The following is a 26,052-nucleotide window of genomic DNA, read 5'->3' as shown; positions in this document are numbered from 1 at the left end:
ACACGATGTACTCACTCCCCTATACAAGTCCTAGAAGTCTGTATCAAGAATTTCCAGTCACCCTGTATACATCAAAGATGCATGAAGCTCAATAAGGTCTCTGGAACCACGTAGTTTCATTTGATTACCAGTAACTATTTTGGTAATTCCCACTGTTGAAGAAAGATCTTGGGGAGAAAAATTTAGCATATCTGTGAACACTGAAATTTGTAATGTGACTTCATAATATTTAGCTATCATGGAAGAATGTGAGAGAAGTGTTTGGTATTTGAAGTAAGCAGATTAAATTATTTTGTGCTTTGGATATATGATTTGAAATATGAAAGAACTCTTGACAGTTGATGTAGCAATATATTCCTTTTTAATAATATTGTCAGACATATACTCTACAATATAGGTTCTAAATACTAAAAATCAAATAGACTACGAAGAGCGAAAGAAGGCATGCTGGATTTTTTTTTTCCCATGTGATTTGTAATTTGTAAACTCAACCAAAGTCTTTACCATAGGTCTTCTGTAAGGTTTAGTCACTGGAGGTTGTAAGGCTTCATTCTTAGTGTAACTCAAGTTACTACAATAATATTGCAGTGTAACTTATAGAATTTTCTTTCACTTTCAGAGGACTACAGGGCTTTTGAATATAACAACACAGTTAATGGGTCTACTGAATTGCAAAATTACATTGATAAACATCCAGACTTTTGGGAAATGTATGGAAGGCAGAAGATTCTGGGAAAAGAAGCTGAATTTGAGGGAGAGGAACTTGCAGAAAGTGAGCCTAATTTCAGATCGAAAAGCAGCTCATCTCACATTCCAGAAAATGAGCGTAAAAATACTCAGGACCATTATTTAAGAGGGCCATACCAAGTCATGAATCGTGGTCGCAACAGGAAGCCCAGTAGCCATATGTTTATTGGAGAAGATGAGGAAACATTGCCAAGTTACAATGGAAATAATGACTATCCAGACGTGAGGAAACATGGTATCAGTTTGCCAAAACAACATAAATCAAATTCAGAATGGAGACATGAGTGGCAGAACTCACCTATCTCAACACAGGATGAGAGAATAGTTGACAAGCATAAAATCAATAATTATCAAAATATGAACTCACCTTCTGATGTTCTTGAAAATTCATTGCCAACCCATGATTCAGATTATGACTTGATGTATGACCCAGCAGCAGAAGACTCATTAACTGTTCACCCAAGACAAAGGGATGAAAGAAGTAGTCAGCAAACTGAACTAAATCAGAAACAAAAAATCCAATCTAGTGCAGATGTTCTTGGAATACAACGGCTCACTTCTGCAGGTGTGTTAATTGATGCTCATGTCTTAATTTTATGAAACTGGTTTATACTAATTTACTTAAAAGCTTAAATGTAGGTAATAAAGAATTATATTAAATTTTTAAATTATTATAGAATTTTTACTGAAATAAAAATATGGGATTTACCAAATCTGTAGAAACTGTACCTTACCATTCTTAGCACTGTAACATATCTACTCCACCTCCCACAAAACTGCTACTCTATGAAAGAATCACTAAAAACACAGACTGAAGAATTTCATGAAAAGCTAATTGCATTTCAGTCAAGGCAACTACACACATTTTAAGCAGTTATGGCTTTCGAAGCCATGTTGAGGATTCCCTTATATGCCATATGCCATTCTTGTTTTAAAGTTTATTATCTTTATAGGCATTACTTTTGCCACTATTTTAGGTATACAGACTGGTTATAATTAAATTTACTATTTATTTACCACAGGGGCACCCAACTTTATAGGAATCATGTTCAGAATGTGTGGTGCAAGATTTGCGTTCTTAGTAGTGTTAGTGTCTTGACTTGCCTTTAGGTGCTGGTTCTGGTACAGTGATATGTGGTTGAAACCCAAGCATCAGTGTGCATTACAGTTGCAGACAATCAGCATGGGTCTGTATAAGGTGAGCAAGACTTTACTCATAAAGCTGCTTAAAAAAACAACAGCAATGGTGCTGCTGCTCTTTGCAGAGTATTGGCACATTCTGGGGTTGAAGAACATGATTTGGAAGTTTGAAGTAACTGGCGATTCGGAAATCATTCCCCAGCGAGGCCAACAGCCAGTTTCACCACAAATTGTTGAAGACATTTCTGTTACCAGGGCTAAGAATGCTGAATGTAGTGTGCTATCTTCAAGCAGTACACAATCTGTGTCACAACAGCTGAACATTCTATGGTCCACCATTTGAAAAGAGCTTCAATCAATTGCATATGGTCATCTCATTGAGGAATGTTTGTAATCTGGAATGTAAACATGGTATGCAATTAACAAAAGCTATCCTCTCATAGAAGTTAAAATTTGTTTCTTTCAGTGTTTTGTTTGTTATGTCTCTTCTGCATGTCCTTACAAATGTTTCCACAAAGTTTCATTGTTCTATGATTGCTTATTTTTCACAGGGGCCATCAAAAGTAGTGAAAGTTTAATTATAACCACACTGTAAAGGAGAATATTGTGATGGGTCAGTAGGTAATTACCATGTATTTCACATCAGTTTTGTAAATAGATATTAATTTTGACACTGGAAGTTTTGAGAATTCTCCCACCTATAATGAGCAGATAAATAGATGAGTGAAATGCTCTATTATATTTTTGAATGACATCTACTACAACTTGCTTGTTATACCTCAATTCCTACTCAATACCCATTCTGTAGTCCTTAAACAGTCTCTGCTGTTTCTTTTCCCCTAACAGTACCAAATAACATTGACAGTTTACAAATATCCAAAGAGCTCGTTATTTTGGCAGTTGATCCAGTTGGCATCATTGGGTTTGCGTGGATGTAAGCACCTCTCAAGCCATCAGATAGCAAGTTCACCAATGCACATGATCGTGGTGATAGGATCAGTCATTGAAGTACTGAGTCCTTTTGAGACTAACAACTGGTGGTACACCCATTGATTATTTTGTTTTAAAATACACCAGGAGAAACTAAAGAGAGACTTCCTGAAATAAAAGTTTTTATTTGTGATTTCTAATAGAATTAAGCAATAAGATGTTTTTTCTTAGGGATTAGAAGATGTGACACCTAATGATAGCATATCTTTCTAACCTTAATATTCTGGATCTTATAAAATATTGTCAAGCAAATGCTAAGAAGGAAACTTCCTGGCAGATTAAAACTGGGTGCCGGACTGAGACGCAAACATGGGACCTTTGCCTCATTCTGTAAATCCTAAGAAAGTACTCAGTTTGTTGATATGGTATGTGCACCAAGGATCCTGTTCAATCAATGTTCAGATGTGACTCTTATTTTCTTCATTTCTGAGTGTTACTGGCCATCCTGGCTGGCTTTCATTTTCAAGAGTGTTTCTCTTGTGTCTGAACTCATTAAATTATCAGCACACTATTGCTCTGGAACTTCAAGAGTCATCAAAAGTCAGGTACATGTGTATCGAACACTAATTTGCATTCTATCCTGCATTAAAATCAAATGTAGAAATAGTAGCAGTTAAGTGCCATTGATGGCTTACTCTAAATGACATACATAGTGAAACTTGCGGGCTGACCAAGCTGAAACTTGTATGATTTCTTAACTATGAGTGCCACTGCTAATTACCTTTCTTGAGAATGAAACAATCAAAAAACACAGGAAATCTCAATACTTTCAGACAGACCTTCAAAGCTTATTGAAAAAAAGGGCACCTCTTTCCCAATAGCATGTTTATTGTTGTGATCGTCAGTCTGGAGACTAGTTTGATGCAGCTCTTCATTCTAATCTATCCTGTACAAGGTTCTTCCTTTCTGAATAACTACTGCAACATCTACATGAACCTGATTACTGTATTCCTCCACTGGTCTCCCTCTACAATGCCCCCCACAATTCCCTTCATTACCAAATAAATTTGTATTAAATGTTAAGAAGTTACTCTTTTTCAGAAATTCTTTTATTGCTATAGCCATTCTGCATTTTATATCTTCTCTACTTTGGCCAACATCAGTTATTTTGCTGCACAATTACTAAAACTCGTCTATTACTTTTAGTTTCTCATTTTCTAATCTAATTCCCTAAGTCATGCATCTACCTTCCTTTCTTTATTTTTACTACACCTTTGCCTCCTCCTCCACCCCCCACCCCCCCCCCCCCTCTCTCTCTCTCTCTCTCTCTCTCTCTCTCTCTCTCTCTCTCTCTCAACACAAAAGTTTTGTCTCAAGTGCAGATAGTGTTGAGGATCAGTGGACAAAGTTCAAAACCATGGTACAATATGCGTTAGATGAGTATGTGCCAAGCAAGATCGTAAGAGATGGGAAAGAGCCACCGTGGTACAACAACCGAGTTAGAAAACTGCTGCGGAAGCAAAGGGAACTTCGCAGCAAACATAAACATAGCCAAAGCCTTGCAGACAAACAAAAATTACGCGAAGCGAAATGTAGTGTGAGGAGGGCTATGCGAGAGGCTTTCAATGAATTCGAAAGTAAAGTTCTATGTACTGACTTGGCAGAAAATCCTAAGAAATTTTGGTCCTATGTCAAAGCGGTAGGTGGATCAAAACATAATGTCCAGACACTCTGTGACCAAAATGGTACTGAAACAGAGGATGACAGACTAAAGGCCGAAATACTAAATGTCTTCTTCCAAAGCTGTTTCACAGAGGAAGACTGCACTGTCCTTCCTTCTCTAGACTGTCGCACAGTTGACAAAATGGTAGATATCGAAGTAGACGACAGAGGGATAGAGAAACAATTAAAATCGCTCAAAAGAGGAAAGGCCGCTGGTCCTGATGGGATACCAGTTCGATTTTACACAGAGTAGGCGAAGGAACTTGCCCCCCTTCTTGCAGCGGTGTACCGTAGGTCTCTAGAAGAGCGAAGCGTTCCAAAGGATTGGAAAAGGGCACAGGTCATTCCCATTTTCAAGAAGGGACGTCGAACAGATGTGCAGAACTATAGACCTATATCTCTAACGTCGATCAGTTGTAGAATTTTGGAACACGTATTATGTTCGAGTATAATGTCTTTTCTGGAGACTAGAAATCTACTCTGTAGGAGTCAGCATGGGTTTCGAAAAAGACGATCGTGTGAAACCCAGCTCGCGCTATTCGTCCACGAGACTCAGAGGGCCTTAGACATGGGTTCACAGGTAGATGCCGTGTTTCTTGATTTCCGCAAGGCGTTTGACACAGTTCCCCACAGTCGTTTAATGAACAAAGTAAGAGCATACGGACTATCAGATCAATTGTGTGATTGGATTGAGGAGTTCCTAGATAACAGAACGCAGCATGTCATTCTCAATGGAGAGAAGTCTTCCGAAGTAAGAGTGATTTCAGGTGTGCCACAGGGGAGTGTCATAGCACCGTTGCTATTCACAATATACATAAATGACCTGGTGGATGACATCGGAAGTTCACTGAGGCTTTTTGCAGATGATGCTGTGGTGTATCGAGAGGTTGCAACAATGGAAAATTGTACTGAAATGCAGGAGGATCTGCAGAAAATTGACGCATGGTGCACGGAATGGCAATTGAATCTCAATGTAGCGAAGTGTAATGTGATGCGAATACATAGAAAGATAGGTCCCTTATCATTTAGCTACAAAATAGCAGATCAGCAACTGGAAGCAGTTAATTCCATGAATTATCTGGGAGTACGCATTAGGAGTGATTTAAAATGGAATGATCATATAAAGTTGATCGTCGGTAAAGTAGATGCCAGACTGAGATTCATTGGAAGAATCCTAAGGAAATGCAATCCGACAACAAAGGAAGTAGGTTACAGTACGCTTGTTCGCCCAATGCTTGAATACTGCTCAGCAGTGTGGGATCCGCACCAGGTAGGGTTGATAGAAGAGATAGAGAAGATCCAATGGAGAGCAGCGCGCTTCGTTACAGGATCATTTAGTAATTGCGAAAGCGTTACGGAGATGATAGATAAACTCCAGTGGAAGACTCTGCAGGAGAGACGCTCAGTAGCTCGGTACGGGCTTTTGTTAAAGTTTCGAGAACATACCTTCACCGAAGAGTCAAGCAGTATATTGCTCCCTCCTACGTATATCTCGCGAAGAGACCATAAGGATAAAATCAGAGAGATTAGAGCCCACACAGAAGCATACCGACAATCCTTCTTTCCACGTACAATACGAGACTGGAATAGAAGGGAGAACCAATAGAGGTACTCAGGGTACCCTACGCCACACACCGTCAGGTGGCTTGCGGAGTATGGATGTAGATGTAGATGTAGAGGTTTCAAAAGGAGGAGGAAAAAATTCCCAGTTAGCCCTACCATAACAGTACCATCTTTGAGATTTGTTGTGGCTTGGATTGCACAAGGTTCCAGAAGTAGGAGAAAATGGCACCTAATTATTCCTGTCACAGTGTACCATGCAGTTCAGCCAAGCTGTCTAAATACTATCTTTGATGTTTGGCACAATATTCTTGGTACTCCCAAAGGTCTTTAATCAAGTTCAAATCTGGGTACTATGTGGGTCAGTGGAGATGTATGATTGCTGCTGGATGTTCCATGTTTTTGCAGTCACATTGTAATTCCAGGGTGCTTGCAAATTGTGATCTTGGGATCTTGGGAACGGGGTTCATGGTGTTACAACCTTCATTACTACAATGAGCAAACAGTAAAATTCATATTTCAGCAGCTTGGTGTAACAATTCTTACTCAAGATAGTTGTCACACCAACCTTGAACAACTTCTCACATGCCTTCTTGCCAAAAGGCTTTCTGAGGCTTATCATTGATACACAGACAAAAACGTGATGTGTCTCACCATGTAATAGATTCCCAGTGTTGCATATTCTACTGTTGATTTCTGTTCAACCACTGTAATTGGGCCACATTCTGGACAGTGGAACTATCTGATGAATGTCCATGTGATGCAAATCCCTGTGCCGCATCCTCTGGAAAATGGGATGGGAGGACCATAATTGATTTCTTACAGTGGAGAGGAATTTCTGTCTACAACCTGAGACACAATATTGGTTTGTTATAAGTGTCTTTTGACTGAGATTCTGACACAAAAGTCTTGTTGACAAGAATTATTTTTTCCAATGTCGGTAAATCACTGTGACAGAATATGGCATTATATCTGTGAAATTTGCTACGTACTTCTCTTTGGTATGCCTGAAACCAAGTACCCCTTTTATCATTCTGGCACACGAGCATTTTGGTAACATTGCTCATGTTGAACAGGATATTCATTCACCTTTAACACTTTGGTGACACTCTGACCACTAGTCTACATTCTCATGCAGCTGCGAACTATTCTGCTTTTTCTCATCATATACAGATCTCTGACATTACACTGTGGCCGAGCAGTTCTAGGCACTTCAGTCTGGAACCGTGCGACCACTACAGTCACAGGTTCGAATCATGCTTCGGACATGGATGTGTGTGATGTCCCTATGTTAGTTAGATTTAAGTAGTTCTAAGTTCTAGAGGACTGATGACCGCAGATGTTAAGTCCCATAATGCTCAGAGCCATTTGAACCATCTCTGATGTTACCCTTGATAGAACTGATGACTAAATGTTCAGCTGATGAACTGAAATATAGTATAGCCTTCAAGGCAATGTGCATAAAATTAAGTGACCTTCTGTTATTTGGTTTTTTTTTGTTTCAAAGTTTTGTATATAATGCATATGACATTGTTTGTCTAGGCGCGCAGTCCGCAACCGTGCGACTGCTACGGTCGCAGGTTCGAATCCTGCCTCGGGCATGGATGTGTGTGATGTCCTTAGGTTAGTTAGGTTTAAGTAGTTCTAAGTTCTAGGGACTGATAACCACAGCAGTTGAGTCCCTTAGTGCTCAGAGCCATTTGAATTTTTGACATTGTTTGTTCTTGAAGTACAAACTTTTTTCTATATTAAATTATATTTCAAATAATTATATTTTTTACAAAAATTTTTCACAGGTGTGTTAGCAACACCAACTGTAATTGCAAGTGACACTGAAAGCATTGATGTTATTTTTGCTACTTACTGGATACAGCCATCTCCCAATGTTAATATTCTGTCAGCAAAACAGATTGAATGTATTGAGAAAAAACTTCAAGGTATGTCAATGAACATTTGCTGATGTATAATTACAAAAACCCAGACTTTTATCAACATTTGTGTCGTTTTAAAATTGTGCGCTTGATAAGTGCTCAGACCCAGAGCTCTGCTGACACTTACAGCATCTCTATACCTTTCTAATTTGTATCTGAGATATGAAATCTTAGCTGAACAAACCAATTATTACAACTCAACTTTCCAAACATGATACAGTTATAGAAAATTGTTTGTGTAGTTCCACATTATTTACAGCAATTTTAGCACATGAGTAGATAAACTGGAAAGGGGGTGCTATAATGTAGTCAAGTTTTGGAACTTAACTGCACTCAGTCGTGTTATTTTGATTTAGGGGGTCCACTTCATTACATACATAAATTAAAACACTCTACTGAATTATCAATTTGTTATTTCTCTGTGTGGTGGCACATGATAGCTATTTTTTAAAAGACAGAACTACTACTTCATTGTCATAACACTACATATCAAAAAAGCTCTCAAAGACAATACATTGATTGAAACAATCAACATTTATTTTGTGTATTTGAAAGACTACAATAAAATTATGTGTTCAAAGGATTCAATGAGGATTTTCAGAAAATAAATGCATGGTGTAATGACTGTCAGTTATCTCTCAATATTAGTAAGTATAATCTACTGCATATAACAAGGCGAAAATCCCCATTTATGTATGAGTACAAGATAAATGATCAGTCTGTGGAAGTAGTAACATCAGTCAAGTATTTGGGTGTGATTATTAGAAATGGTCTCAAATGGAATGATCAGATTACACAAGTAACGGGTAAGGCAAAACTCTAGATTGCAGTTTATTGGTAGAATCCTGAAGCGATGCAGTCCTTCAACAAAGGAAATAGCTTACAATATGTTAGTTCGTCCAGTCTTAGAGTATTGTTCGCCTGTATGGGACGCTTACCACTTGGGTCTGATTCAAGAGATTGAGAAGGTCCAAAGAAGAGCGGCAAGATTCATGACTGGTACATTTAGCAATCGCGAGAGTGTTACAAATCTCATACAAAGTTTGAAGTGGGACACACTTGCAAATAGACGACATGCTAAACAGAAGAGGCTGCTCACTAAATTCCGAAATCCAATCTTCACCAAGGATGTAGAGCATGTATTATTACCACCAACTTTCAAATCATGTAATGATCATCATTCAAAGATAAGGGAAATTAGAGCTCGTACTGAGGCATTCAGACAGTTGTTTTTCCCTCGCGTGATCCGCGAGTGGAACAGAGGGGGGAGGGGGAGGGGGGGGGGTTGTTGTTGTTGTCGTTGTTGTCGTTGTTGTTGTTGTGGTCTTCAGTCCTGAGACTGGTTTGATGCAGCTCTCCATGCTACTCTATCCTGTGCAAGCTTCTTCATCTCCCAGTACTTACTGCAACCCACATCCTTCTGAATCTGCAAAGTATATTCATTTCTTGGTCTCCCTCTACGATTTTTACCCTCCACACTGCCCTCCAATACTAAATTGGTGATCCCTTGATGCCTCAGAACATGTCCTACCAACCGGTCCCTTCTTCTAGTCAAGTTGTGCCACAAGCTCCTCTTCTCCCCAATTCTATTCAATACCTCCTCATTAGTTATATGATCTACCCATCTAATCTTCAGCATTCTTCTATAGCACCAGCAAAGGACTTGGAGGAGCAGTTGAATGGAATGGACAGTGTCTTGAAAGGAGGATATAAGATGAACATCAACAAAAGCAAAACGAGGATAATGGAAAGTAGTCGAATTAAGTCGGGTGATGTTGAGGGTGTTAGATTAGGAAATGAGACACTTAAAGTAGTAAAGGAATTTTGCTATTTGGGGAGCAAAATAACTGATGATGGTCGAAGTAGAGAGTATATAAAATGTAGACTGGCAATGGCAAGGAAAGCATTTCTGAAGAAGAGAAATTTGTTAACATCGAGTATAGATTTAAGTGCCAGGAAGACATATCTGAAAGTATTTGTATGGAGTGTAGCCACGTATGGAAGTGAAACATGGACGATAAATAGTTTGGGAGCGGGGGGGGGGGGGGGGGGGGGGATATGTCTTTGGCGTGAATTGTGCCCTCCACCACACACCGCTTGGTGGCTAGCGGAGTATATATGTAGATGTAGATGTGTGCATGCTCCTCAGAATTGTTGATCTTACAGAGAACCAGCTTTATCTCTGGTGTAGACCCACACTGTATATATGAACATTCACAAAAAGCTGTCTCACCAATTTCTGTGACATTTACTTCCATATGGACTCAGAGCACAAATTATCATTGTTGTACGAGTGCTCACTGTCTACACTGGTGCCTATTTCTTCATAAATGTTGGAAGCTCATAAAGAAATTTCCCACCATAACCTCACCTTCAATGGATTCAGCATTCTGGTCAGTAAATTGGATGCTGAGAAATTCAGAACCTCTAAGAGTATTAACAACCTCACTGTCCAACCAGAAGTCGATTTGTATGAAAACAGTGTATATTTCAGAAATTTTGTAATGATTACCTTTTCAATATATTACCAGAAATTGTTGTTTAAAGTGATGTACTATTCATTGGAATCTCAGGAGGCCACCATTTTCCATTAACCATGTCAAGAGATATCACCATTTGTCATTTCACCACAGTTTGTGGATGCCTTGCAAAACCCAGCACTCAAAAATGTAGGTGGAAGGCAAATATCACCCTTGAAACATAGACACTTGACAAAAGTATTAGATTCCATGCCTGAAGTGGACAGACAGTTTCATCTGAACCTCTAGCCACATATAACACTGATGATTATAACAAGGACCACGAAGTGTGGAAATAGGTGTGGTGCAGTCAGTATCTGTTCTTTACATTCTGGTTCTAGTTTCACATTAATTAAAAACTTTACATCTGTCAAAAAGACACTATTTTTATTATCCTATGTATGAAAATTTTGTAAATTAACATTAATATTAATAATCCAAAATATTAACTAAAATTTCATAACATAAGTGGATACAGTAAATGCAGTAAATGAAGCAGGTAAAAAGGAATACAAACATCTCAAAAATGATATCGACAGGAAGTGCAAAATGGCTAAGTAGGGATGGCTAGAGACAAATGTAAGGATGTAGAGGCTTAGCTAGCTCACTAGGGGTAAGATAGATACTGCCTACAGGAAAATTAAAGAGATCTTTGGAGAAAGGAGAACCACTTGGATGAATATCAAGATCTTTAATGGAAACACAGTTCTAAGCAAAGAAGGGAAAGGCGAAAGGCGGAAGGAGTATTTAGAGGGTCTATACAAGGGCGATGTACTTGAGGACAATATTATGGAAATGGAAGAGGATGTAGATGAAGATGAAATGGGAGATATGATACTGAGTGAAGAGTTTGGCAGAGCACTGAAAGACCTGAGTCGAAATAAGGCCCCGGGAGTAGACAACATTCCATTAGCACTACTGACAGTCTTGGAAGAGCCAGTCCTGACAAAACTCTACCATCTGGTGAGAAAGATGTATGAGACAGGTGAAATACACTCAGGCTTCAAGAAGAATATAATAATTCCAATCCCAAAGAAAGCAGGTGTTGACAGATGTGAAAATTACCGAACTATCAGTTTAATAAGCCACAGCTGCAAAATACTGATGAGAATTATTTACAGACGAATGGAAAAACTAATAGAAGCCGACCTCGGGGAAGATCAGTTTGGATTCCGTAGAAATATTAGAACATGTGAGGCAATACTGACCCTATGACTTATCTTAGAAGAAAGATTAAGGAAAGGCAAGCCTTCGTTTCTAGCATTTGTAGACTTAGATAAAGCTTTTAATAATGTTGATTGGAATACTCTCTTTCAAATTCTGAAGGTAGCAGGGGTAAAATACAGGGAGCGAAAGGCTATTTACAATTTGTACAGAAAGCAGATGGCAGTTATAAGAGTCAAGGGGTATGAAAGGGAAGCAGTGGTTGGGCAGGGAGTGAGACAGGGTTGTAGCCTATCCCCAATGAAATTCAATCTGTATATTGAGCAAGCAATAAAGGAAACAAAAGAAAAGTTCAGAGTAGGTCTTAAAATCCATGGAGAAGAAATAAAAACTTTGAGGTTTGCATTGTAATTCTGTCAGAGACAGCAAAGGACTTGGAAGAGCAGTTGAACAGAATGGACAGTATCTTGAAAGGAGGGTATAAGATGAACATCAATAAAAGCAAAACGAGGATAATGGAATGTAGTCGAATTAAGTCGGGTGATGCTGAGGGAATTAGATTAGGAAATGAGATACTGAAAGTAGTAAAAGAGTTTTGCTATTTGTGGAGCAAAAAAACTGATGATGGTCAAAGTAGAGAGGATATAAAATGTAGACTGGCAATGGCAAGGAAAGCGTTTCTGAAGAAGAAAAATTTGTTAACATTAAGTGTAGATTTAAATGTCAGGAAGTCATTTCTGAAAGTATTTGTATGGAGTGTAGCCATGTATGGAAGTGGTACGTGAATGATAAATAGTTTAGACAAGAAGAGAATAGAAGCTTTCGAAATGTGGTGCTATAGAAGAATGCTGAAAATTAGATGGGTAGATCACATAGCTAATGATGAAGTATTGAATAGATTTGGGGAGAAGAGGAGCTTGTGGCACAACTTGACTAGAAGAATAGATTGGTTGGTAGGACATGTTCTGAGACATCGAGGGAACACCAAGTTATTATTGGAGGGCAGCTTTGGAGGGTAAAAATCGTAGAGGGAGACCAAGAGATGAATACACTAAGCAGATTCTGAAGGGTGTGGGCTGCAGTAGGTACTGGGAGATGAAGAAGCTTACACAGGATAGAGTAGCATGGAGAGCTGCATCAAACCAGTCTCAGGACTGAAGACCACAACAACAACAAGTGGATACATTAGTTTTTCATAGGATGTTTAGACATGGTTAAAAAAATAAGTCAAAACTATGAGACAGGTGGTTTGCCTACAAATTTGATTTTTACAAAAATCTATTTTTCACAAAACATCATGTCTGTGCTTTGAACTCTTACGGTTCTCAGTGCCTCATTTACTCTGTTTATAATCTATGGTTATGTGCCAGTAATTTCTTGAAGATTACAATTTTTAATACACTAGTTTTCTATGTGAGACCACTGTTATAACAAAGTCATACTTTTTAGCAATGACAATTTTAATGCTGCAAAATGTAAGGTATATCATTAAAAAATTCTCAACTTCACAGTTTTGTTTACATTTCTATAATCATATGAATTATTTTCATTGAACTTTTTTATGTGATTGCAGTCAGCAAACCGAATAAAAGGTAATTAATAATAATTATTATTTTTAATCCTTCAAATGAAGTTTTGTTTGTTTTGAGTGATTTCAAACTTTTCAGAATAGAGTTAATAAGAAATAAGAATAATAAAAAAAATCAGTGTACATTATCACAGTTTTGATAGATTTCTACCTGGTTTGTTTTTGTATTTATTCCTAAAGTTGAAGAATAGAATAATGGACTTCAATTATGACATATTATGCTTACATGTGTCGAAAAAATCACAATTAAAAAGATTATTCTCAAATTAAATGTAGTGTTGTGACAGCAGTGGGCTAAATGTATCGAGTAAATTGTCAGTAAACATGGATCATAAACTGCTGAACTGGAACTTTATTGAATAGTATCCAGCAAATGTGGTATTGGTCTGTTCATACAGCCAATTTGGCTATTTCTTGCTCCCTTACATACTGCAGAATCAAATTATTCTGTTAGAGCATACATCATGGGCTTACTTGAAGCTTCATCTTGCCACTAGTTTCTCTCATTTAATCTATGCAGAATTTTCTATTAGTTGTAACAAAAATATAGTTTTCATAAAAAATTATTTAAAAAACATAGTTTCTAATTCTAAAGCTCTTCTCCAGTTGTGTACTGTACAGATTCTACTTGTTATTTTTGTTGTTAGAGTTAAATATTCTGCTTATTTCCATTTTGTTATTGTATATTGGTGAGTCAACTGACATTTTTGTCTGAATGGGCATCCTGCGACAAATTTCCAAACTGTTTGGAAAGTTCTTTATTCTCTATATGTGATGAGATATAAATGTCAAAGAGATGGATCTCTAACATATATTCTGTTGTTTCATTGGACCATATTGTGATGGGGCACTATCTTAATTAATTAATAGCATTGTGAAACATGGTGATCAACATATGATATGGTGAATGTCAAAGGATTGTTATACAAGTTGCAACAGACAAGTGAAATTTCAAAGATTATAGTCTGGCTGGACACAAGAAGCAGGACAGAATATACGATTTCATTTGCTCAGAAACAATATTTCGAGGTCAGGAGAAAAGAGAGTGTAGGAGAAAAAGGGAAATGGAAGGTTAAGGAATCTAAAATTAGTTATGTGATGTAAAGAAACTGAAATCATTAAAGTCAATGCAAAATATGACCTTAAAATATATTTAATAATCTATGTCAAAGTGGCAACAGTCAACTGAAGAGAAAAGGAGTAGCATTGAAATAACAGCTTACAGACATTGCAAATGAAAAAGTTTGAGACATCTTGAAAAACTGAATATTAAAAGTTTATCGATAGTGTAAAGAAAAGATAGACTGCTGCTTACCATAAATATGACATGATAAGCTGCAGACAGGCACAATTAAAAGGCACTTACATGTTAGATTTCGGCCACAGCCTTAGTTGCAAAAGAAGAGAAACATATACACATTCATTCACACAAGCAAGCACACCTGACACGTGTATGGCCACAATCTCTAGCATCTCGAACCAGAATCAGATTCTGGTCCGAACTGCCAGTGTTAATGGTCATCTGTGCATGAGGTGTACTTTCTTATGTGAATGAATGTGGGTGTGTGCTTCTCTTACTTTTTCTCATGAAGGCAGTGGCTGGAAGCTAACATGTGTCGTTTAATTGTGCCTGGCTGCAACTTAAAGTGACATCTTTACAATAAGTAGCAATCTGTCTTTTCCTTACACTGTTGGTATTTCAACCTGTAGTTTCCATTATTTGATTTTGGATATTAAAGCTCAGTTTTCATCAAACTTGACTGAGTGTTCAAAGATTGACTCATGCTCAACCTCTCATCAGGTACTATTTATTTATTTATTCATCTCCTTACTAGATAATCTGACTCTTGTGCAAAATTAGAGTTGATGTAATCAAGAAAGAGTCTGCCTCCATCATTGGCCAGTCTTCATGTCTTAATTGCCATGTGGAGGATAGGGGTTTGATTCCCAGTTCTGACAGAGATTTTTCCTTCACAACATTGACTGCAAGAGGAGTATACGGACCACATCCAAAGGCTTTTGTGGCAGAGGATGACATGACAGCCAGTCGGCATTGAGTGGTGCTCTGAGCATGATTATGGAACTATGTTTAAATAATGAATAAGAGTGATGTACAATTGTAGGAGGACTTCAGCATACTGGGCAAAAGAGTTCTCATCACTGCAAATATGCCATCCATGGGCAGCTAGGCTGTATGCGAGGGATTTTTTTGTGTCGAAAGGATGGCAGCTGTTTCAAATGCAAGTACTATTGGTGGTTAGAGGGTGTGATGTGAACAGAGGTGTGGGAGGAGCCATCACAGAGGCAGAAGTTAATGTCCAAGAAGGTGGTGTGTTTGTTAGAGTAGGGCACAGTGGAGCAGAAGGCAGAGAAGGTGACAAAGTTGTGAGAGACTGTGAATAGGGTGTCTTGCCCCAGTGTCCATATCATGAATTTATCATCAATGAAACTGAACTAGTCTAAATGTTGGGAGTTTTGGGAGGCTAGGAGGGTTTCCTCTAGGTGGCCCATAAACAGGGTAGCATAGGAAGGTGCCATTTAGGTGCCCATGACTGTGCTGCAGATTTGTTTGTACACCTTTCTTTCAAATGAAAAAGTAGTTGTGGGTTGGAATATATTGTTAAAGTGTATAAGAATGAAGTGGTGGTTTTGAAGTCTGAAGGACATTTGGAGAGGTAGTGTTTGATACCAGCAATGCCATGTGCATGAGGAACATTGATGTATAAGGTGACAGTGACAGTGTCAGGTAGGGATGGAAAGATAGTGAAGGAATTGGTTAATATCTTTGATGTAGGAGGCTAAGTTTAGGCTAAGTTTTCAGCACTTAGTTGACATTTTGGTCAAGAAGAACGGAAATTCTTTCAGTGGGAACACAATAACGAGCTATAATGAGGCTTCCAGGATTACTGAGTTGCGGATTTTGGGGAACATGTAGAGGTGTATGTACAGGATGTTGTTGGAATGAGGAAGGAGGTAGGCTCTGGAGAGAGGTTCTGGGAAGGACCTGCAGATTTCACTAAGGATTAGAGATTATCTTAGTCTTCTGGGATGGGATCACTCAGAGCTTGTAGGTGGAGGAATCAGGCATTTGGTTAAGGCCTTCTGTCAGGTAGAAGTTTCAGTCCTATCCACATACATCACCTTCAGTCCTACATCCAGGTTTAACTATGATTACTTGTCAGAGACCCGTTCTCCTTCTGCTAATCCCTGCAGTGGAAACCTTTTTTAGCTGCCAATCCCTCCATCAAAGTCAGTCTAATCCGAACATTGAACATTGCCTCTCCCAGTTCATACCACCATCCAACCATGACACTCCCCTGCTCTCACCTAACCACCCCCTTGTCACCTTCCAGGAATTCCTTACATCCAACTTGGCTTCACCATCCTTCACCAGGTCTCTTCTTAAGAACACTAACCTTCCAGCAGAACAAACGGCAGCGATGCGCAACCTGAAAACAAATCCTGACCTAATCACCCTCCTTGCAGACAAACGCTCCACCACTGTCACGATTAGTGATTACCTGAAGGGAGGCCTCTGCCAACTGTCTGATTCCTTCACCTACAAGCTCTACCAGAGTGATCCCATCCCAGGTATCCTTCATGCCTATTGAAATCCATAGACAATTCTTGAACCTCTCCCCTCAGTCCACCTCCCTCATCACCACTACTCACCCCACACACCAACCTCCTACATAAGTGATTCCCACCCTGGGGTAAAACTAAATTCTCCGAGGAGTAAAACTGAAAATTGTTCATCAAATTAAATTGCTTTTAAAAGACTGTTACAATCTGTATTACTAAACCGCTATTGCACAGCCCAGTATCAGTTGCAGATTGCTTACCTAATGGCTTCCAGGGCCATCAAAAATTTGATTTTTCAATATTGCACTTGATTATTGACCTAACTTAAAAATTTAAAAAAGCTCTCATAACTGACAATGTGCAAATACCTAGACTATATTCAATCAGTATTTGAGAATGAGATCACTTAGCAACTTCTCATTCTGGACTTTCAACAAACTTCACACATAGTTTCACAGCTTTATGAAACCAAACAATGGAAAATCCAGGATGGAATGTAACGACACCATGGAAAGGAAAATTGCTACCCACTATATAGCGGAGATGCTGAGTCGTTATAGGCACAACAAGAAGAATGTCACAAATATAGCTTTCAGCCAGTAAGGCCTTCATCAAAATTAGACAAGGCCACACTGATTGTGGCCTCAGTTGCCCAAAACTGCAGTCATCTGTGTGTGTGAGTTGCACTTACTTGATTGCTTATGTGTACATTTGTCATCTAATTTTGATGAAGGCCTTAGTGGCCAAAAGCTATACTTGTGACAGTCTTTTTGTTGTGCCTATCGCAACTCAACATCTCCACTATATGGTGAGTAGCAACTTTCCTTTTCACAGGGTTGTTACAAAGCTTTATGAAACTTTTTCGTGCCGACACCACCCTCAAAATAATGAAGGGAAAATAGTTTATCCCTTAGTACATTTTCTCTTTTCATGCAGTAAAACTGTGACATCAGGCGTGACTATTTAGTTTATTATTTCTTTACTGCCAACTCTATTCATAACATAGTTTGTGTACAGTATCCACATATAACACTGAATGTACCTGCAAAATTATATCATTGTACAACACACAGTTTAGGAAGCTATGACGTCATAAACATTTAGATGCATGAAAATCTAGCTTTCACTTTAAACAGAGCACAAATTACCCAGACCATACTCATCCAGTGTTACAAAATGAGAGCACTTAGTAACTTCCAACAAACTTTATGCATAATTTCAAATCTTTCATAAACTCTCTCTTGCTTGCACACTTAAAGTCAAATATTTAACACATTATCTCATTTGTGAAGTAATTGGATGTTTGAAATTGTTTTCTATGTGGGAGCTCAATTTTTTGAACAGTCTGGGGTTAACTGGTTATAACTATTTGGTTAGACGAACAACATTTACATAAGTTACCAATAACTATTTTTTTTCCTTCCAAATATGAGCCTTAACACATGACACCATGTTTAGGTGGTTGCAGCTTATGAAATGAATGCACAAACGGTATCTTCTTCACATAGTCCACCCTTTACACACTTACTTAGAAATTGGGATCATGCATCTGTGACAGTAAAACTGATAAATATACATCACATGTGCCTAAATATCTCATTAAAGTGCTTTCTACGAGTTGTAGATAGTTCCCCCAGTCGACCACAAATTGATTCATTATTCAGTTTGCAACAGTAAACGAACTAACTGATAGCACAACATATCAGTAACACTAATGGCTATGGTCAGCAACAAAGCACTGGCCATCTGAAGTCTTCCATTTTTAAGAAATGAGGAGTTCAGCAATCAAGTGGTTTACAAATGATAAAATGTATAGTGCTTGTGTCTTAATTTTGTTGATTTTAAATGGGGATGCAAGATATGGGTAGCTGTACAGAAGAAGCATGTTTCATAACATTTGTCTCAATGTGAATAGTTAGTTTTCTTTTCTGAGAAGGAGTTGAAGGTAGCACTAGTGATGCACTGAGAATTGCTTCAACATTCTATAATACAACATTGTTAAAATGAAGCAGTACCAATTGTGTCATTGACTCAATAGTGTGTTGTTCAATGAAACACTTACAAAAACTAGATATTATCTATCTTCCATTGTTTTAAAAATAAAAGTGTTGAAAGAAAATTCTTTTTGTTTCCAAAGCTAGTCAGGCTCTAGTGTTGATGATTAAGAGGAGGGGAGGGGGGGGGGGGGGGGGGGGTAGGGGTACCAGATAATATCTGGTTGCAGTCAGTGTAATGGTCAAAATCCACAAACCCAACAATCCTGGACATCCCACTGTAGCTTGCTGTCATTTTTGCCCTGAAAGAATTTCCACTCTTCTTGACCAACATCTCCAACCGAACCCCTGAAACCTAGCATCCACATCAAAGTTACTAAGCACTTCCTTTACCCACTTTTCACCATGCCCACCCCTTTACCTCCTGGATCCCTTTCATCACTTTGATGCCATCTCCCTGTACATCAACATTTCTCATGCACATGGGCTTGTCACTATCAAACACTACCTCTCCCAATGTTCTTCAGATTCTAAACCGACCACCTCGTTCTTTATACGCCTAATCAACTATATCCTGATCCATAACATCTTTTCCTTTGAGCAGAAGGTACACAAACAAATCCATGGCACATCTATGGGCACCTGCAAGGCATCTTTCTATGCCAAACTGTTTCCGGGCCTTGCATTTCGATAGCTGACATCCCTTCCACAGCAAAAATTCCCTCACACTACAGCTCTCACAGACTATGTCCTCTCACCCCCTCCCAAGTCATGTCCCCATGCCACCTTCAGCATGTGCTACTTCCTATCATCCCATACAGTCATGCGTTACAAGCCTACTTGTATACCTATCACCCCTCCCTCTGACATTCCTAAGCTGAAGACTGGCTGTCTCCCCCTGAGTTGCTAATCATCCATTCCAAGTCCCTCTCTCTGCCTCCTGCTTCCTCTGTTCACCCCACCCGACATTACCCCACCACAACAAGTACACCTGCTGAAATACAGTATCGGTACTGTTAGTCCAGCCAGCACTGTGTTGGGACATAGGCACATATGGGCTCACACTTTTGTGTGTGTGTGTGGGTGTGTGTGTGTGTGTGTGTGTGTGTGTGTGTGTGTGTGTGTGTGTGTGTTACTTAACTCATCAAAGGATAACATAAAAAGCTAGCAAGTTTTCTTTTTGTGTGTGTGTATTCCTGTCAGTAACTCAATGCTTCTGACTTTTGGTCAATGGTCTACTTTAATCAAATGTATTTGTTAAGTTTTGCTACTTTCTATTTATATAAGTATTTTTCTGTTGCCATTAATGTTCCTCTCATTAAGTCGCACTTAACACTTTGCTGATTTTCCATTAAGATATAAAATTGGTAGAGAAAAGGACTAAACTATTAAAAATTGTGGTAGTGCCACTGTGGAGCCATAGTTGTTATTAAATGCTGAAAATGAATATTTATTACTGTAACCATTTTCCTTTGATTTATTTTGGGAAACAGTGTAAAACTTAAAATACAGGTAAATCTCATTGTATGCAATAGTTATGTTCTGCAGAGTCACCGCACATACTGCATCCATTTTAAATCAAGTCATTTTACATGTAAAATACAGGGTTAGGGTCAGGTCCTTGTTTACTCACATATTAAGTTTAAAATAGAATTTCTTAGTATTTTTACCAAAAGGAACCATTATCATCTTTCTGAAATGCATTTTAAAGTAACATATATACATTCTGAAATTTAACTGTGAAACACATAATAATACATTAAAACCATTTTCATTAGGCTAAATAGCCTCTGGATCATATAAGTTCAGAATAATTTGATAGCACTACAATCAGTTTAGTTTCCTTACATGCAGATCCTCTGTACTTGAAGTGTTCTCACCAGGCGCTTGATGTTTTCAGAGTACCATACCGTTTTACAAAGAAGTGTTTAATTTTCAGCTGTGTACTCTTCTTTGCCAGTTGACTGTACAACTCTTTGTAACATTTAAGAGTATGTTTAACTTCTCCCTTCACTATTGCACTCCTTACTTCTTCAAGATCATATTCCTCAAAAATTTTCATTGCAGCTTTGATTGTTTCGAAGGCCTCGGCCATTTTCTTCATGCCAACATACTAGCAGGCAGAACTTCCTTGACTCCCGTTTCTTCTTTATTACTATTCTCACTGAACAGTATCAAATCTTCATTTCTCATATCCTTGGAATGAGAGATTAGGAGGTCACACACATTCTCTTCATCAACATCAGTAAACTCAATTGGCCATGCCATGTCTGCATTTTCTCCTGTTGCAATGATGATGTCACTGATCACTCCATCTTCTAGCATTGGCACACAGTTTCCTCCTTAGATCATTCATACATTTTGGAACGATGTCAGTCCCTGCATCTCTGAAAACATCAATCACCACTGAACATTAAACTGAATGTATGAATACTGAATAAAATTTTAACTGCCAAGATCCCTTAGACCATTTATTCATATATGTGACTGGTTTTCATGGTTCTCTGTTGCCATCTTTGGATCTATGTATACAGCATCACACAATCTTCTTCTTCAGTACAAGAATTTGTGCTGTACAATGTATGTCCATGTTGGTATCATGAGCTATACTAAAAGTCAGCATGTCGATTTTAAAATAAAAGCTATGAACACACATGTTATTGTGCTTGCAAACACACATGTTATTGTGCTTGCATTCATCACAGCTTTACAACTTTTAGTCAAACCAACCCCAGCTGGATGAGAAAGGTGCTGAATTGTCTTTGCTGTAGCTCGCACAGCAGCTCCAGAGAGAGGCACATGTTGTTAGTTTTCGTGCTCAATCAGTGGCTTAGCATTTTTCCCATTCTTCCATCACCTCCAAGCAAGATTTAGTCACACTTAAGTTAGTTAAGACTGAATAGTTTTTCGAATTGATTCTGCAGTGTTATGAATATTCTCACAGTGAAGTCACAAAGTATCAAAACACACTGAAGGTCATAGTGATCCAAAACTTCTAACTTTGTTTCTACTGAATACAACCTTTGTATGTGTTTCTTTCGTTGGACAGGCACACTTTCTTACCTGACATTTTAAATACAGGCTCTGTCAAGTGGAACTTCACAACTTTACTGACCTGAACTGACAATTCACTTCTCAATAAACACGACAAAAGATGCACATTTAGAGGCACTGACTTATTACCACCCCAATGTACTGTTGACAAATGGCAGCACATCATCTCTATGTAGAAATGCAGGTAGTGAATCTGCTCATAATGGGCTCTACCTGTATGTATGGTCAGATGGGGATTTAAATCCCACTTTGCCTGAATACTAATCCAGTTCCTGAAGCGCTACATCACCTTGCTCAGTAATGCTTAAGAAGATTTCATTAAAAAAAGAAAAAAAAAACCTTCCGTGAATTGTCTCTCTTTACCACCCAGCAAGTATCTTGTTTTGTCGGAGAAAATTCCACTTCTTCATCATTAACATGGTGAAATTGCTGCAGTCTTTGTGGGGCCATTGCCTTTTAAATAAATCACTTTAATAGAATGCTGATATGCTTCTGAATTATGGAGTTGGCTGATTCCTTCTTCCGTTCTGGTGTGGTTTGAGAAAGCATTTGCTTATGTGACCTGGGTAATGAAAGGACATTTAAATGAAACACTAAAATAAAGCCTGTAAACAAGTTAAGTATATTTCTACATGTTATGCTGCAACACCTAACATAAAACTTTTACTTGTATAGTTCTTAATGGTCTTGTTAATGAACTCTTATACTGTCTTTTTCAGGCAAATATTTTGGAATAGAAAAAGAGTCTCTTAAGATGAGAGTAGTTAAGGAATGTTATAACACAAAAATAGTGGAAAAGAAGCCTGAGCCAACACCACTTTCCATAAATACTGGACAGATGACTGTTTACAGACTAAGACTAAGTTGTGTGTGTAAGAACACAAATAGTGAAGATGGGTGCGCAAATGTTTTGCCCATGTACAGACAAAGTTGGCCAACTGCTGCAGGAGTTCTAAGCACTGGTTACTTCAAACCTAGAAATTCAGTATAAGGGCAAAACAGAAATGTACAGTTACGGGTAGCCTCTAAGAAATGTATAATTTAATACAGTATAATCTATGCCTATTTGTTGTGCTTCAGTTTTGCAGCCTAAGTACAGTATATGACTATCAATTCCTTATTGTTTATGCACAACTTTGGTGTTCTGTTCCAGTAATTATTTATATAAAGAATTTGCTGGTGATGAACTACATTGTACTGATTGTATCATATTATGAGTATGTATGCTACATTTATTAATTAAAAGCAATTATACAGCACATATACAACATATTTTGTGTAAGGGCATGATCATTATGACTGACCATTGTGGCTTCCCTGTATAGATTGTGAGAAAATATCTTTAGTTACGAATCTTGAAGTGTTGTGTTTGTATTTTTCATCATTACAAAGTGTTATTAATTCAGGTGCTATAATATGAATTCATTTCTAAAATTGTGATCAAAAATAATTTGCTGTATAAACAGTGTGTGGTGATGAAACAAGCCATACACGTACAAGGTGTACAACTTTGCTTCCACTGTTTGCCGATAGGTGGCGACAATGGTGAGTAGTGGTCGAAAGAAACTGATCGCAGACATCAGGCAGTTAGCTTGGGTCTCGGTCACATAACATCATTCAAACGTTAGTCAATTTGTGTCTGCATCATAAAGTTGTTCTTGATTGAAAATGTCAGTTTACGAGCCTAATTCTCATCATTAGCAGGAGGTGTTACTGTTTTGTTTCAATATGAAGAAAACAGCAGCTGAGTCTCATCGAATGCTCTCAAGTACGTATGGTAAGGATGCTATTAGTGAAAGAACGTGTCGTGAGTGGTTTCAATGCTTCAAGAATGATGATTTTAATGTCTTAGACCGTCATACTGGTGGAAGAGAGAATGTGCTCGAAGATGCAGAATTGGAGACATTGCTGAGTAAAGACTCACATCAAACTCAAGAAGAATTGACACAGCCGCGTAGTTAGGGGCACCATGACACTAATCACACGGCCCCTCATGCTGGAAGTTCGAGTCCTCCCTCAGGCATGGGTGTGAGTGTTTTCTTTAGCGTTAAGTTAGTTTATGTAGTGTGTAAGTCTAGGGACCGATGACCTTAGCAGTTTGGTCCCTTAGGAATTCACACACATTTGAACATTTTTTGATGAATTGGCATGATTAGTAGGAGTGACACAGCAAGTCATTTCAAAATGTCTCAGGGCTATGGGCAGGATTAAGAAAGAAAGAACTTTGGTCCCATGTGAGCTGAAACCAAGTGGTGTTGAACGGGGGTTTGTGTGTTTGTGAGCCAGCCACTGTGGCCAAGCGGTTCTAGGCACTTCGGTCCAGAACCGCACTGCTGTTATGGTCACAGGTTCGAATCCTGTCCTTAGGTTAGTTAGGTTTAAGTAGTTCTAAGTGTATGGGACTGATGACCTCAGATGTTAAGTTCCATAGTGTCTAGAGCCATTTTTGTGTTTGTGAACAGTTGCTTCAGAGGCAAAAATGGAATGGATTTCTGCATTGCATTGTGACCAGGGATGAAAAATAGGTTCATTACGATAACCCTAAATGCAAGAAATCATGGAGATATCCCTGCCATACTACCACATCAATGGCCAAACCGAATATTCACAGCTCCAAGATCATGCTCTGCATTTGGTGGGACCAGCTCAGCATCATGTACTAGGAGATGTTAAAACCAAGTGAAACTATCATGGGTACTCATTATCGAACTCAATTATTGCGTTTTTGAGCAGAGCATTAAAAGGTAAATGGCCGCAATACAGCGACAGGTACGATAAAGTGATTTTGCAGCACGACAACCCCATGTTACAAAAGAGATCAAAATATACTTGGAAACGTTAAAACGGGAAGTCTTGCTCCCTCTGACTGTCACCTGTTTAGATCAATGGTGCATGGCCTGGCTGAACAATACTTCCGATCTCAAGAAGAAGTCATAAATTGGATCTATTCGTGGATCGCTTCAAAAGATGAACAATTTTTTCGATGCGGCATTCATACACTGCTCGAAAGATGGGAGAAAGTAGTGGCCAGTGATGGAAAATACTTTGAATGATACATGTGTAACCAATTTGTTTTATTAAAGCCTCAAATGTTTGGGAAAAAATGGCAGAAACAAAGTTGAATGGCGAAAATCGAAAGCTGTACTGTTACTGGATCAGTTGCAATTTTTTCTAATCTGCAGTAGTTAAGATGATCACACTTGGAGCATTATATGTAGGTATTGGGTCTAAATGACATCAGTTGCTGCTGTCTTGGCACTCATTCACTTATTGTCTCCAAGTTACCTTCTACATCAAGCTGTTCCACTGCTGCTGCTGCTTCCCAGTGGGACATGGGCAGCCTTAGACACCCATCAGCTACCTACAGGCAGGTGCAGCTATCATAGGTTATCTTCCAGGTAGTCTATGCGGACTCACTAGCCACTTAGACACTTCTGACTGTGGGCACTTGACCAGGGCAAGTGCCCAAGCTGGAACAGCTTGATCTACATTATCTTAAGTTTCTTTCTCATATGGGTAATAAACACATTTGCTCCCATGTGTTTTTTGTTCTGCTCCATGCTTCACAATACTAAAAATGTACACAGAATGGTAGTAAAAAATGAAACACTAATAAAATTTGTAACAGAAGTAGAGCATATACTTATCAATTGTTGGGCAAAGAACATCTGTAATGGGGTTGTCAGTCTCAAAAATGTAAAAACTTAGCTGAATTTCTAACCTTCAGCATCTGTCAGCAGAGTAAAAAATGAATAAAAGTAAAGGTCATTTCATACTTTTGACCAAGAAGTTTTCCTTTTCTTCCTTACCAGTCCATCTCTCCCTCCCTCCCTCCCTCCCTCCCTCCCTCCCTCCCCTTCTCCCCTCTCCTTCTCCCCTCTCCCTCCCTCCCTCCCTCCCTCCCTCCCTCCCTCCCTCCTGCTCTCCTTTCCCCCTTCCCCTCCCTGTGTGTGTGTGTGTGTGTGTGTGTGTGTGTGTGTGTGTGTGTGTGAGGTGTTCTTTTCCTCATTCCATGAAGGATTTTTAATGCAATACTTCAAATGTATTGCATTGGGACAGCAATGGGGTTTCTTCTGAGATCCCGGGTTCAAGTCCCGGTTGGGGCACACGTTTCCAGCTGT

At 38.6% G+C, this 26,052-nt stretch overlaps 1 protein-coding gene across 1 annotated transcript in view; it reads left to right on the top strand.

Moving 5' to 3' along the window:
• Positions 1-23,203, top strand: part of LOC126273140 (uncharacterized) — a 98,576-nt gene extending 75,373 nt beyond the window's left edge. The window contains exons 10-12 of the mRNA XM_049976597.1: positions 620-1,312; positions 7,896-8,036; positions 22,651-23,203. Coding sequence (XP_049832554.1) covers positions 620-1,312; positions 7,896-8,036; positions 22,651-22,922 — 1,106 coding nt within the window. The 3' untranslated portion in view covers positions 22,923-23,203. The remainder of the gene's footprint in view (positions 1-619; positions 1,313-7,895; positions 8,037-22,650) is intronic.
• Positions 23,204-26,052: the final 2,849 nt, after the last annotated feature.

The sequence above is a fragment of the Schistocerca gregaria genome, chromosome 5, assembly GCF_023897955.1.
Source record: "Schistocerca gregaria isolate iqSchGreg1 chromosome 5, iqSchGreg1.2, whole genome shotgun sequence".
Lineage (NCBI taxonomy): Eukaryota > Metazoa > Arthropoda > Insecta > Orthoptera > Acrididae > Schistocerca > Schistocerca gregaria.
The sequence above is the reverse complement of the archived record's forward strand: the minus strand, read 5'-3'. Positions and strand labels throughout refer to the sequence as shown.